This window comes from Grammomys surdaster, unplaced genomic scaffold, assembly GCF_004785775.1.
Source record: "Grammomys surdaster isolate TR1022 unplaced genomic scaffold, NIH_TR_1.0 126131, whole genome shotgun sequence".
NCBI lineage: Eukaryota > Metazoa > Chordata > Mammalia > Rodentia > Muridae > Grammomys > Grammomys surdaster.
The window spans coordinates 2,473,655-2,486,646 of record NW_021620939.1 but is presented as its reverse complement, the minus strand read 5'-3'; the positions used below and the strand labels follow the sequence as shown (position 1 = coordinate 2,486,646).

Sequence of the window (12,992 nt, the reverse complement as noted above, 5' to 3'; positions counted from 1 at the left end):
TGCATGCCAGCATGTCTAAAGAAATTCCACATATGCTCATCCTAGAGAGTGCACTAGGTTACAGCACCTACTGAAGAGAAAGGCTGTAGATTATATAGAAATGTTTTCCTCTTTCAGAAGAACGTTAAGGATCTCATGGACTCAAACGGCATTAGGATTCTTGTGGACTTGCTGACTCTTGCACATCTCCATGTGAGCCGAGCGACAGTCCCCTTGCAAGTACGTTTGCTCCTTAGCTTCTACAAGCTTTGTGTTCTTTGGATACAATTTTAGAATCATAAGACTCTTTGAAACCTTTAAATGGGTTTATGTCCATAGCCAGTAAAATGTTTCTCCAGTAATTATAGTAGCATGAATGCTGGGAGATAAATGCCAGAAACAGAATCATTACCACCAGAATCAGCTTTATTACTTGATAACATTTGTCTTTTATGGTAAAGTAACTGTATCGCTATAAAGTGGCTTGGGTTTAATACAATGTGACCTTTCAGTTGATTTTATTGGATATGTAACTAGAACATCATCACTGACAAACACCAAGAATATGTTTTGCCCTAAAGCCACTGGGGGCATTATTCAAACCATATAACAGGATAAAGCCACCAGGCCTTCTCTGGTACTTGATTTAAAGAGAGATCTAAATTTTAGCCTATTTGATGTTTTTTATTTTCAGATACAATTTAGAACATTTTTCTGGGTCAAGATATTTATGACAAAACTTTTAAAATATTTTAGAATGGGGCATTTTGGGGTTTAGTTATAACTAATAAAAATCACTACACTTATTAAACACCTTTACAATATACTAAGTACTGTTCTGGAATACATTCATGCTCTAAATCTAAACCCCTCATGGCCCTGTGTGGTGGTTACCACACACAGTTGTGTGGTGGTTATCACTTTTCTGTTTTGCAACACAGAACCTGAGGAGCAGAGAGCCTAAGCACATTGCCACAGTCACCTGAAATCTCAGAATCAGTTAGATCCAAGAGGCTAATTTCTACTTTATTTACAGTTTATTTGGTCATTTTGCTTTATTTACAGTTAGACTCTGAGAGCTGATGATTGCAGGCATATTTAGAAACCATGGTACACAAAGCTTAATAAAAACTGTTATCTTCCCAAAATATTAAAAAAAAAAAACTCTAAGAATTGTCTCTGTTGGTAAGAGAGAAAAATTATTTTAAAAAATCTAGTTTTTCTAATTTTAATTAGTTTTGTCTGTGATTCTGGAAGTTGGCAACTGTCTAAGCCAAAAATAGTTCATGGTGCTGTGCCCCAAGGCAGACAGCATCTATTTATAACTACAGGAAGGGAAGGGGCGTGTAGACGACGGAGGTAGGTAAGGAAGGTACAGGGAATCGATTGCTGCCCACTTCTGCCTTACTTGAGTCTGTTTGAGCAGTTGGATTCCTGTGGCTGACTAAAGCTACCACAGGCTGAGACTCCACTGCTTGTCATAGGAATAGGTTAGGAAATGTTTCCCTTGCTGAAGTTAAAGTTCACCGGATGGAGTGGTCTTCAGGTAGAGCCTAAGTGTGTGCAGCAGCAGGAGCTCTCAGTCTAACAGTGTGGGGAAGGGATGGAAAGTGTTTACCTGCCGAAACCTGTGCTGGCGTTTTGACCCTGATCCCACCTGCATACTGAAGCCTACTTCTCCCCAAAACTTCAATATGTTGAACGTCATAGTTTCAGGTTAATATTTGTTTATTATATAATTATTTATAGTATTCTTTGCTACTGAAATTTTAGTGCCCTGAGAATTTATTAATGGCCATAGGGAATATAGGTATCCCTAAATTTAGATAGATGAATGAATTTAGGAAATTGTTTGTTTATTAACAAAGAAATAACTTTGACTGTTCCTTGGGCATTTGATCCTATTTCTGAAGGAATTTAAAAGAAAAAAAAAACTTGAGATCAAATTTGGTGCTAAGTAAGTTGTTTCATGGCCTCTGCCTTAAAAATAACTGAACTTTCTTCTAACAGAGCAATGTGATTGAAGCCTCTCCAGATATGAAGAGAGAGAGTGAGAAGGAGTGGTATTTTGGCAACGCAGACAAAGAAAGGAGTGGGCCATATGGATTTCATGAGGTGTGTGCTATGTACAAATTTCTTGGAATCTCTACTTGGTTGTTTTTTCTTTAAGAAAGACTCTTCAGATTTTACCATGTAGCCCAGACTTGATAGGTACCGACGACACAGATGAGCACTGTCGCACCTGGCAGGTCTTTGCCTTCTCATGCCCTCTTATTTAGCACTCATAGATGTGCAGTATTTAAGTTTAGACACTACCTTTATTTATGTATATGTGCCTGTGAATGTATGCCACATGCATGCAGGTGCTCAAGGTGGCCTGAGTAGCGCATCACATGCCCCAGAACTGGAGGGATATGTTTTTATGAGCCAGCTAACGTGAGTGCTGGGAACTGATCCTCTGGCAGAGCAGGAATTGCTCTTATCTTCAGAACCATCTCTCCATCCCCAAGAAGTGCAGTGTCTTTAAATTGACTACTATGTTCAGTACCAGTGGTTCTATAACCCTGTTTCCTTCTAAAGAATTCAGTGACTTAAGGTTCTAGAGATGTACATCTGTGTACAGAATGTTACATCAAATCTTATAAGGCAGTTGTTACAAGACTGTTAGGAAGTAGTGTTGAGTTTTCAGTGAATTGTATACAGTAGTGATTACTATACACACACACACACACACACATATATATATGATACTGAATAAGTTTGGTACTAAATAAATGTTTAACAGTATAGGGAAGGGACAGAAAGTGTTTACTCTGCTGAAGCCTGTGCTAGTGTTTTACTCTGATCCAAGCTGCTACAAAAGCCCCAGTTTCCCTCCCCTAAAACTTTAATATGTTGAACATCATAGTTTCAGGCTTCACATGGTATGATCAAGTTTTTAATATGTAACAAAGATCAGTGAATAATATCTGTTAATTCTGGAGGCAAGAACATCCATCTTCACCAGTGTTTGATCCTGTCCTCCTAGTCTTAGCCTCTTAGGCTCAGTCAGAATTTGACCAAAACAGTTTTAAGAGAGCCAAGCCTTCTCTTACATAATTTGGTATTGTCCATCTGCTTATTATTTGTGCATTTTCCAGTGGTCTTTGTACTCTTCTGTTGGCCAGTTGAGTGCTTATTCTTATATTAATAGTCAAATTTGGGTTCCTGAAAAACTGCTGGCAAGCTCTTATGTATTCCTAGTGTATTTGCTGTTCTGGCACATCGCTGTCTCTTAGTGGATTGTTGTTTCTTATGTACCGTACTGATACAGAAAACATTGGCAGATGTTTTGTTTGATATTGTGTTTGTAATAATGATGCCTTCAATCAATTAAGATGCAAGAATTATGGGCCAAAGGAATGTTGAATGCAAAAACCAGATGTTGGGCTCAAGGCATGGATGGATGGCGACCGCTCCAGGCGATACCTCAGCTTAAGTGGTGCCTGTTAGCCAGTGGGCAGGCTGTTCTGAATGAAACTGACCTTGCTACCTTAATACTGAACATGTTGATCACAATGTGTGGATATTTTCCAAGCAGGTACAATGCCATTAATGTTTTTATGACTAACAGGGACTCTCAGATTTCCTCACCTCCTCATTGTGTAGATATATACTCCGTAATGTTACAGGGTTACTATAGCAGTTTAACAGACGTGTCCTATGTGACATAACATACTGCTTCCTTGGAACAGTTATAAAGAAATGGTTGGCAAGCTATATTGATGTGGTAAAAACTGAAAACAGCCTTTTCTGGGGGATGCCAAACAATCTTCCACAACTTGTATTTACCAGCTGGACTCTAGCAGTGGTAACAATCATATTTATATGGGTTAGATAGGAATGGTTGGAATGAGCTATCTGTGGTCCATATCGAGTGGGTGCCAGGTCCTGATGTGCCCGGCTAGCCAGGCCTGCTGCTGAAGATGGGATGATGGTCATCCCACAGCTCACTCCACAGAACCATTACTGGCGAGGATTTGTTTCCTGTAACAAGCACATTTGTGACCTTTACCTAAAATATTTCAGTCTTCATAAAATATTTGTACACTCATCATTTTGTTTTAATGCTATTCTGAAGATATCTGGTAGTTAGAAATTACTAGAAAATACATATAACACTCTGTGTTCATCTAGAGATCTTTAAAAGTCAGATTAGATTAAAAACCATACAGTTAATATTTAGAACCAGTAGTGCATTAAGTAAAGCTGTATTTGAAGAGTACTGACCATCATTAAACTAAGATTTAAGTTTATTTGACAAAGCTTGATAGGACATTTGGGGGACTGTCCACAGACAGTGTGTTAGACGACACAAGGCTTAATCCATTAAATAATAAATAAGAGTCTCTGGCTCTTCTAGGGCACTGTTTTTCAAGGAAATCTTATGGAAGGAAATGAAGTCATATTAAACAGCCAGTAGATTTAAACCAAATACCTAATCATGTTCCCAGCTGTATGAGAGCTTAGTCTTCATTTACAAAAGAGGAAGGTAACTTGCTTCATGCCTAGTAGAATGCCATATGCTCTGAATATACAATTTCCAGTAAATACATTAAATGTTGACTGTAGAAAATATTTTCTAGGGATCAGGATAATGCCATCATTCGTCCTTTACCCAGAGTGAAAAGGCTGCTGTCAGATAGCACCTGCCTTCCCCATGTCATCCAGGTGGGTCCTTGTGTACTGCCAAGCTAGCGCAGTATTGTAAAAATCATGTGATTGTACTATAGTTTTTGTCTTTATTTCATTATAATCCATTCCGTTTTCCTAAAGCTGAACCCCAAGCTACGTTTGTTTCATGTATTCACTTATTCTTTTTTCAAGTTTTGTTTATTTTTAGTGTGTATGGGTATTGTTCCTACATATATGTCTATGTGCCATGTGCATCCTTGGTACCCCTAGAGGCCAGAAAAGTGTGTCAGGTCCTCTGAATTGGACTTAAGCCTGGTTGTGAGCTGCGTTGTAGGTGCTGGGAACCAAATCCAGGTCTCCTATCCAGCACTCTATGTTCTTAACTGTGGAACCATCTCTGTAGCCATAGTTCTACATGCTTTTTTTTTCTTTCTTTGTTTTTTTTTTGTTTTTCGAGACAGGGATTCTCTATGTAGACCTGGCTGTCCTGGAACTCACTCTGTAGACCAGGCTGGCCTCGAACTCAGAAATCCACCTGCCTCTGCTTCCCAAGTGCTAGGATTAATGCATGTGCCACCACTGCCTGGCTTAGTTCTGCGTTCTAATTTGGGTTTTTAATCTGGATATACTGAGGAAGATTTTATATCCAGGAACCTAAGTGTGATATCTTCAGATTCCAGATTCATCCAAAAGAGATTTTACTTAGAATCTATTCTTCAAAGTCACATCACTGTGGGAACTGCAAGGGTACTGTACTTTGTGCTGCAGATTGGCATGGGGCTGCAGGGAATACAGCAGCCCACAGATAAGGATGTGGTCATTTCTCTGACAGGTGCAGCAGCACTCCTCACTAATGTTTTCCTCAGGGTTTGACTGTCTTCAGTTGAGGGGTGGTTTGGTTTTACAACCACTTCAAAGCATAGAGTTGGATATATAGAATATCCTAAAATTAACTTTCTTTCTGCGTTGTGCTGTTCTTTTGGAATTTACAGTACCTACACCTGAGACTAGCATAAACTTTAGAGATTTTAGGTAAACTTCCTGTCTCCTTAATATTGCATTCTTAGAAGTATGCATTCATTTTTCCATTAACTATATATAGACCTTATGATCTGTGGTGATAATTTTTGTTATTTTTACATTGAGAATGATAGTTTATATGTTCTTACATTTATGTATTACATTATGTGGAAATCACTGATTTCTGAACTTGAGAACATAATTAACACCTTTTTTTAATTTATTTGACCAGCTTTTGTTTATTTAAACATCAGCAAATGTTTTAGTTACTTTTCTATTGCTGTGAAGAGACACCATGACCAAGGCAACTCTTATAAAAGCAACCATTTAATGGGAGGATTGCTTTTAGTTTCAGAAGCATCATTAGCATCGTGGCAGAGAGCATGGCAGCAGGCAGGCTTGGTGCTGGAAAATTAGCTGAGAGCTACCTCCTGATCTACAAGCAGAGAGCAAACTGGACCTATCAAAGGGTCTTTTGAAACCTTATAGCCCCTCCCTGCTGACACCCTTCCTCCAGCAAAGTATCACCCAAAACTCTGTTAAAGAACTTTACTCCCTGGTGACTAAGCATTCAAATATATGAGCCTATGGGAGGCCATGCTTACCCAAACCACCACAGCATGCTTATACATGTACTTTCTTATTATGGACATCTCTGTTCATATTTCTAAGTGAAAATACCCTGTAAGTTTTTTTAAACTGTTAACAGCCAATCCCAGATCAAGTCAGTATGTATCTGAGGTAATACCAAAAGAACGGGATTTGTGTTCATTGGATCTTGTCAACACGAAGATAAAGTACCCAGAAAATCGTTGCCCAAACATTCTTCAAGGCTTTTAATACTGAAAGGAAAAAAGTAAATGCAAGAAGCATTACATTTGAGATCAAGATGGTTGAAAAATATTTAAGCATTGTCTGTATAGAATGGAACTTGGTCAATGAAGGGTATCTATTTTGATTAATCAAAACTTTTAGTGGTATCTGAAGAGAAAGGAAAAAAATGTGATGAATTTGGCCCCCATTCCTTGCAAGAAATGCCTTCATCTGGAATTCACCATGTAAACTTGGCTTATCCTGAACTCCCAGAGCTCAGCCTGCCTCTGCTTCCTGAGTGCTGGGATTAAGGTGTGTGCCATCATGGCCTGCTAAATTTAGCATTTTCTGATGGTGTATCTGCTTGTTTATTTTATACTGGGTTCAAAATGTTTCTTAAAAGTAATTTTCCCCATAGTTTTTTCCTTGGTAGGAACACTTTATCTTCCTGGAACACAGGTAACTCAGGCAGTTTTCTAAGCACTGTGTCCTGCTTAGATAGGTTCCTGTATCTTATTTCATGTAGGATGCTCACTGCCTTGATCATATGATGACACAGCTTAAGAAGTCAGTGAGTGGCATGGTGCGCAGTGAGTGGATGTTCTCAGTTTTCTTGTGCAGGACAACTTGAAATGCTCTCTTGTTGACAATGTAAGGCAAAACTCAAGATTTGCTGTTTTCTTATACCTAAGCTCAAGCTACATCTGTCTATAACATTTGAGACAATCCTACATGACTGTCCTTGATTGTTCCTTCCTAAAGCTTGTCATAGAGTAGAACACTGTAACTGCCTTGTTGAACAGATAGGACATAAAGCAAGAGAAATTTAAAATGGTGACTTAAAAGACAAACAATTGTTCTTTCTCACAACTGAGTCTAGACTATTGGCCTGTCATCAAGAGCCAGTGCTTATATTACACTCTGTCCTCATCTTCTGCCTGTCAATAGAGCCAGTGCTTACACCCTACCTTATATTATGCTGGGTTTGTTTTTACTAGTAGCAATTCAAATTTGAGATTCTTTGGAAGCAAGTATTTATTGAAAACTGAAATGTCACCTTTATTATATAAATAAGTAAAACTGAAATGGCTTAGCACACATTTAGAGCAGTTCAGCTTAGATCTTTGTTAGCCTGGATGTAGTCAGTGGCCTGAGGGAGTCCTGCAGTGTCCGAGAGCCCCTTGTCTTTCAGGGCCTGTGGTAGTGGCAGCCTCTGAGTTGCACTTTAGCTCTGTTTTTCATTTTTGTTTCTCTATCCGGTGTCCTTCAGAGAGGTTTTCATTGGTTCATTTACTTGAAAGTAATGCAGCACAGACACACATGACATGGATGTACACACCCGTGCTCATGTGCACATAAGTACACATGTAGACAACACATGCATGTGCATTAGAAATGCTCTCAAGCAACTTTGCCTGTAACAACATACAAAACTAGCTTTGGATACATTAGGTTTTTTATCTGATCACATTTTGATCAGTTCTCACCAGTTTTACTGCATTACTGTCTGCATTAAATGTAGAATGAGCCCTTTTTAAGTCAGTTTCCAATCTGATCCAAGTTTATTGAATCCCGTGGATGTAAGAAATGATAACCTCAGCATAACTCACCAAATAAAACATTTTATTTGCTTTTTCAGTTACTGCTGACCTTTGACCCTATCCTTGTTGAGAAGGTTGCCATCTTATTACATCACATTATGCAAGATAACCCACAGTTACCTCGCCTCTATCTCAGTGGAGTGTTTTTCTTCATCATGATGTATACAGGTTCCAACGTGCTTCCTGTTGCTCGGTAAGACCATGAAGATGCTGTCTTAAATTATTTCAGTTATATGTGGGTATACTTAATAGGAACTTTTGAAGCATTGCTTTTTCATTATAATCATTATCTTAATTAAAATATCTAAAAATTTGGAAAGTAGAAGGAAAGAATTGTGCCAGTTTACTAGAACTAGTATTTGAAATTTATTTTACTATATGTATGTATATATTTAATATAAATACATTTATGTTATACCTGGACTTTTATATTTTGCTGTCTAAAATGAGTATTTTTTATATTGCTATGTAACCTTAAGATGATCATCAAAATCTTTATGGTACGTTTCAGGCCGTCGAATATGGATTTATGAGTTGCCCTTTTAGCATTTTTTTTTTTTTTTACTGTTTTAAAATTTATTAATGGTCCAGTCTTTAGAAACCTTCAGACTAAAACCTAATCAGTTTCTCTATCTGAAAGATACTCTATTTTTTTTCTAGGTTTTTGAAATATACACATACCAAACAGGCTTTCAAGTCTGAGGAGGTAAGCACATTAGCCGACCCCTGAGCACAGACCCTGAATGTGCTGTCTGGATGCTCAGTTTAGGTGTCTGCAGGTCCTGGTTATCAGTGCTTAAAAGTAGGCATCATGTTTAGTAATTCATTCACATTCTTTGCGGTACCCGCACATAAAAAGGCTAAGCACTTGTTTAAAATGAAAATAAAGTATGCTTACACTAAAATCACAACCATGAATTACCCCTTGATAGTTTTTGGTGGTTTTTATAAAGAGTTAGTCATATACTGAAATCTCTTAAGATTCATTAATGCTTGAGATTTTGGTTCAGACCCCAAGGCAGACATGCTCTGAGGTTTCCTTTTGAAGCTGTGTGTGTTCTTGGGCTCTTGAGTGCTCTTGCCCTTACCTGTTAACTGTAGTTTACAGAGAGACGTCACTGTCACATAGTTATTGCCAGGTGTTTCAAATTTGCTAGGCTTTTGCTAGAGCATTTAATTTTTAGGTTTTACCCAAAGCTAGCCACTGTTGAAGACACTGAAGATTGTTGCACCACTTCAGTGTTAGACATTAGACAGCAATGAAGGTTTCATTGAAGAGCCACTGAAGCCCTGAGAGTAAACAAGTTTGCCTAGCACTATTAAAGGAAAACAGATGGTGGCAGCCTTTCACTTCAGATAGAAATCGTTATAATACACTATTAAGAATAGAAATAGTGATACTTAGAAATAGTGGTACTTAAATAGTATATCTATCTAATATAGAAACATAAATGGAATAGAATCTCTTTAGTGATAGATAGAAAATTGTGATACTTAATACAGTGTTAGTCATTTGGGCATCATTTCTCCTTTACTTCTGTGCGTCAGTTATATAGGTAATATCTTAAAACAAAACAACTGGGCATGGGGGTTGTGTGTGTGCCTGTGTGTGTGCTCTCCTATGTACCTATGTGGAAGCCAGAGATCAACCTGAGATGTCTGTCTAGCCACCTGGGTGTTTGAGACAAGTTCTCTCACTGAACCGAAAGGCTGATGTTTTGCCTCAGCCGGCTCCTCAGTGAGCTCCAGGAGTCTGCCTGTCCTTGTGTCATCTCCCCCCATTCCCAGGGCCGGGGTTACAGCTCATGCTGCCCACAAGGCTTTGCTGTGGGTTCTGGGCATCTAAATTAAAGTCCTCATGCTTATGTAGGAAGCCATATCAGTTGAGGATGTCTCCTGAGATCCTGAAAACTTTTACTTCAGAAATTATTCACTTAAATATTTTGAATAATCATAGAAATATTCTATATGTAGGAATTACCAAGTAATAGAGCTCTAGAAAGCAGAACAGATTTTCCCCAGCAGTTTAACAGTAAATTTATCACTATCGTTGGCAAAAAATCTGAAAATGCCCCCTTTTGAATTTGTTTCTACACCAAGTGGCAAATGCTTGCCTTCCATTTCTATTGCTATCCTGGAGAAGGAAAACATGTTACCTAGGTAGAAGGAAGAAAGGCATTTATGTTCAGTAGGACCGGATTTCCATCCTAAGAAAAAAGAGTTTTAAAGTGTAGCGTATTAAATTGTGAGCCAGATTTGGTCTTCTTGATCCAGTTAGTTGTAATTACTTTAAACGAACCCCCTTACACTCCTTAAATTTTATACTTGTTGTATGAGAGCAACTCTTAAGGTCTGGATTTCAGGGCTGATGAGATGAGAGGCTGAGTAGGTAAAGGTGCCAGACCTGGAGATCTTAGCTGAATCCCCAGGACCCACGTGGTGGAAAGTAAGAGCCGATCTCTACAGGTTGTTCTCTGACCTCCACAGGCATGCCTTGCCATGTGTACTGGGATACAAACACACACACACCCTAGAATTTTCAAAAGGACTAGACTTACTTGGTTTTGAAAATGGCAGGTATGGGTAGGAGCTGTTATGATTGGAATAGTACGAGGTGGATGGTGGATGTCTCAATGGCTCGTCATCATTGTTATCCATGGCCACAGGTTGGCTCATCAATCATCCTTACTCCTGTGTGGTGATGCAGGCGACCCCTGAGACCATTAAGGCTGCTGCAAAGCTGGCTGTTACTGCTACCCTTGGTGTCACATTTCACCGTGTTCATCCAACTCCCTAGAGCACAGAAGTAGTTTGTTCTAGGCACTGTGTTAGTATGTTTGTTTGATTGTGAGTTTTGAGACAAGGTCTCTACATAGCTCTGGCTACCTGGCCTTGAACTCACAGAAATCTACCTTACCCAGCCCTGGGAGTGCTGGGATTCAAGTGTGCCCTACCATGCTTGGCCTTGTGCTCCTCTCTTGAAATGCCTGAATTATTCATTTATCAAAGTCTTTTAAAGACTTTTAAAGTGATTTTAAGTGACCTTTAAGGTGATTTTATTCTAACTACATTTGTCTTTTTGTTGGTTTTTAAGACTAAAGGACAAGATATTTTTCAGAGGAGCATACTTGGACATATTCTTCCTGAAGCAATGGTTTGCTACCTAGAAAATTATGAACCTGAGAAGTTTTCTGAGATTTTCCTCGGTGAATTTGACACTCCAGAAGCAATCTGGAGCAGTGAGATGAGGTGAGTAAGTCCTGGCTGTGGTTGTGCTGCCTGTGCTGCTGATCACCTGGCCTGCTTTCCTTTGCAAGAAGAATTCTTACCAGCTTCCTTATGTTCCAATTCAACTAATAGGCTTTGACAAGGCCTGAAGATACATTACTACTGATAGAGCTTCTGTGTGACCTCTTACCCTAATGGCAACACAGTCAAGACACAGCTTTGGGATTCTTGGAAATAGGCCTGTACTCCACAAATTTTGCTTACATACATAGAATAGATCAAACAATAGATGCCCAAAAAATTTTTGATAAGTGTTTCTAACAAGCATGTCTTGTATTACAACAAAAGACTTGCCATGGGAGAAGCCTATGAAAACACAGAAAAAGGCAAGACACAGAAATGCATAGCAGTGTATAGTATACAACTCACTTGTCCACAGGAGACACGGCTGTTCATAGATCCAGGGTGATGACTGCCTTTTGGAAGCCCTCACCTCTCTTAGCTGCATGACATTTGATTTTAGAGTCACTCACTTCTCATGCCAGCTTTACATTTTCCATGCCATTTATTTATTATCCTTGGCTTTCTGTGATAGGCTAACCTTTAGGCTTGTTTTATGCTGGCCATCATTTCTAATGGTGACAGTTTGTATGTCATTTTTTATTGGGAAAAATATGTAGTTACATGAATAAATTAAAAATAATTTTTGTGTATAATATTTTTCTTTTTAAATTGACTGAGTTCCTCTCTCTGAAAGATTTTCCTTACCAAACTAGGTTCTGCTTAGCGTAGGGCCAAATAAATAATACCACGTAATGAGTTTCTTTGAAGGCAGTTGCGAACCTCATTAGTCCCTGGCTATACATGCAAACACCATCTAACCTTGTGTTTAGGCTTGAGTTTTTAGTAGGAATGACCGAGTATACACAGTATGACTAAATACTCTGAGTAACATTTAATCTCATTTTATAGTTGAGTAGTTCTGAATATTTATGCAATCTTCTTGCATGATTACCCGTGTTTCTCTTTAAGTAAAATAACCCTTCAGAATGCCTGATTGGAAGCTTCTGTGATTGTAGGCGTCTCATGATCGAGAAGATTGCGGCCCATCTTGCTGACTTCACACCTCGCCTGCAGAGCAATACAAGAGCACTTTATCAATATTGTCCCATCCCAGTTATCAATTATCCACAGCTAGAAAATGAACTATTTTGTAATATTTATTACCTCAAACAACTTTGTGATACACTCCGGTTTCCAGATTGGCCAATTAAAGACCCAGTAAGTTCAGTTTGTTCCTTCTTAAACTGCAAAAACAGTTGCAAACACTTCTGAATGTGTGTTTCCTCCTATGATAAAAGGGATACTGGTTTTAGATATTCACAGTGCTGCATGCCTGCAGTCCCCAATGCTTGGGAGGATCAAGCTGGAAGATTGCCTAAACTAAAGTTCATGCCAAGCCTAGACAACAGTGAGACCCTGTCTCAGAGAGAGGGGGAGAGAGAGAGGCAGTGGGTGGGGGACAGGACAGATGGACAGACAGTCAGAGGAGAGCGTGCTCTCTCCCTCTCCCTCTCCCTCTCCCTCTCCCTCTCCCTCTCCCTCTCCCTCTCCCTCTCCCTCTCCCTCTCCCTCTCCCTCTCCCTCTCCCTCTCCCTCTCCCCCTCCCCCTCCCCC

At 39.1% G+C, this 12,992-nt stretch overlaps 1 protein-coding gene across 2 annotated transcripts in view; it reads left to right on the top strand.

Moving 5' to 3' along the window:
- Nucleotides 1-12,992, top strand: part of Dnajc13 (DnaJ heat shock protein family (Hsp40) member C13) — a 105,739-nt gene that overhangs the window by 54,749 nt on the left and 37,998 nt on the right. For both annotated transcript variants that reach the window (XM_028756581.1, XM_028756582.1), the window contains exons 26-33: nucleotides 118-219; nucleotides 1,990-2,094; nucleotides 3,357-3,559; nucleotides 4,605-4,689; nucleotides 8,126-8,280; nucleotides 8,748-8,793; nucleotides 11,182-11,336; nucleotides 12,395-12,596. In XM_028756581.1, the coding sequence (XP_028612414.1) occupies nucleotides 118-219; nucleotides 1,990-2,094; nucleotides 3,357-3,559; nucleotides 4,605-4,689; nucleotides 8,126-8,280; nucleotides 8,748-8,793; nucleotides 11,182-11,336; nucleotides 12,395-12,596 (1,053 nt within the window). The remainder of the gene's footprint in view (nucleotides 1-117; nucleotides 220-1,989; nucleotides 2,095-3,356; nucleotides 3,560-4,604; nucleotides 4,690-8,125; nucleotides 8,281-8,747; nucleotides 8,794-11,181; nucleotides 11,337-12,394; nucleotides 12,597-12,992) is intronic.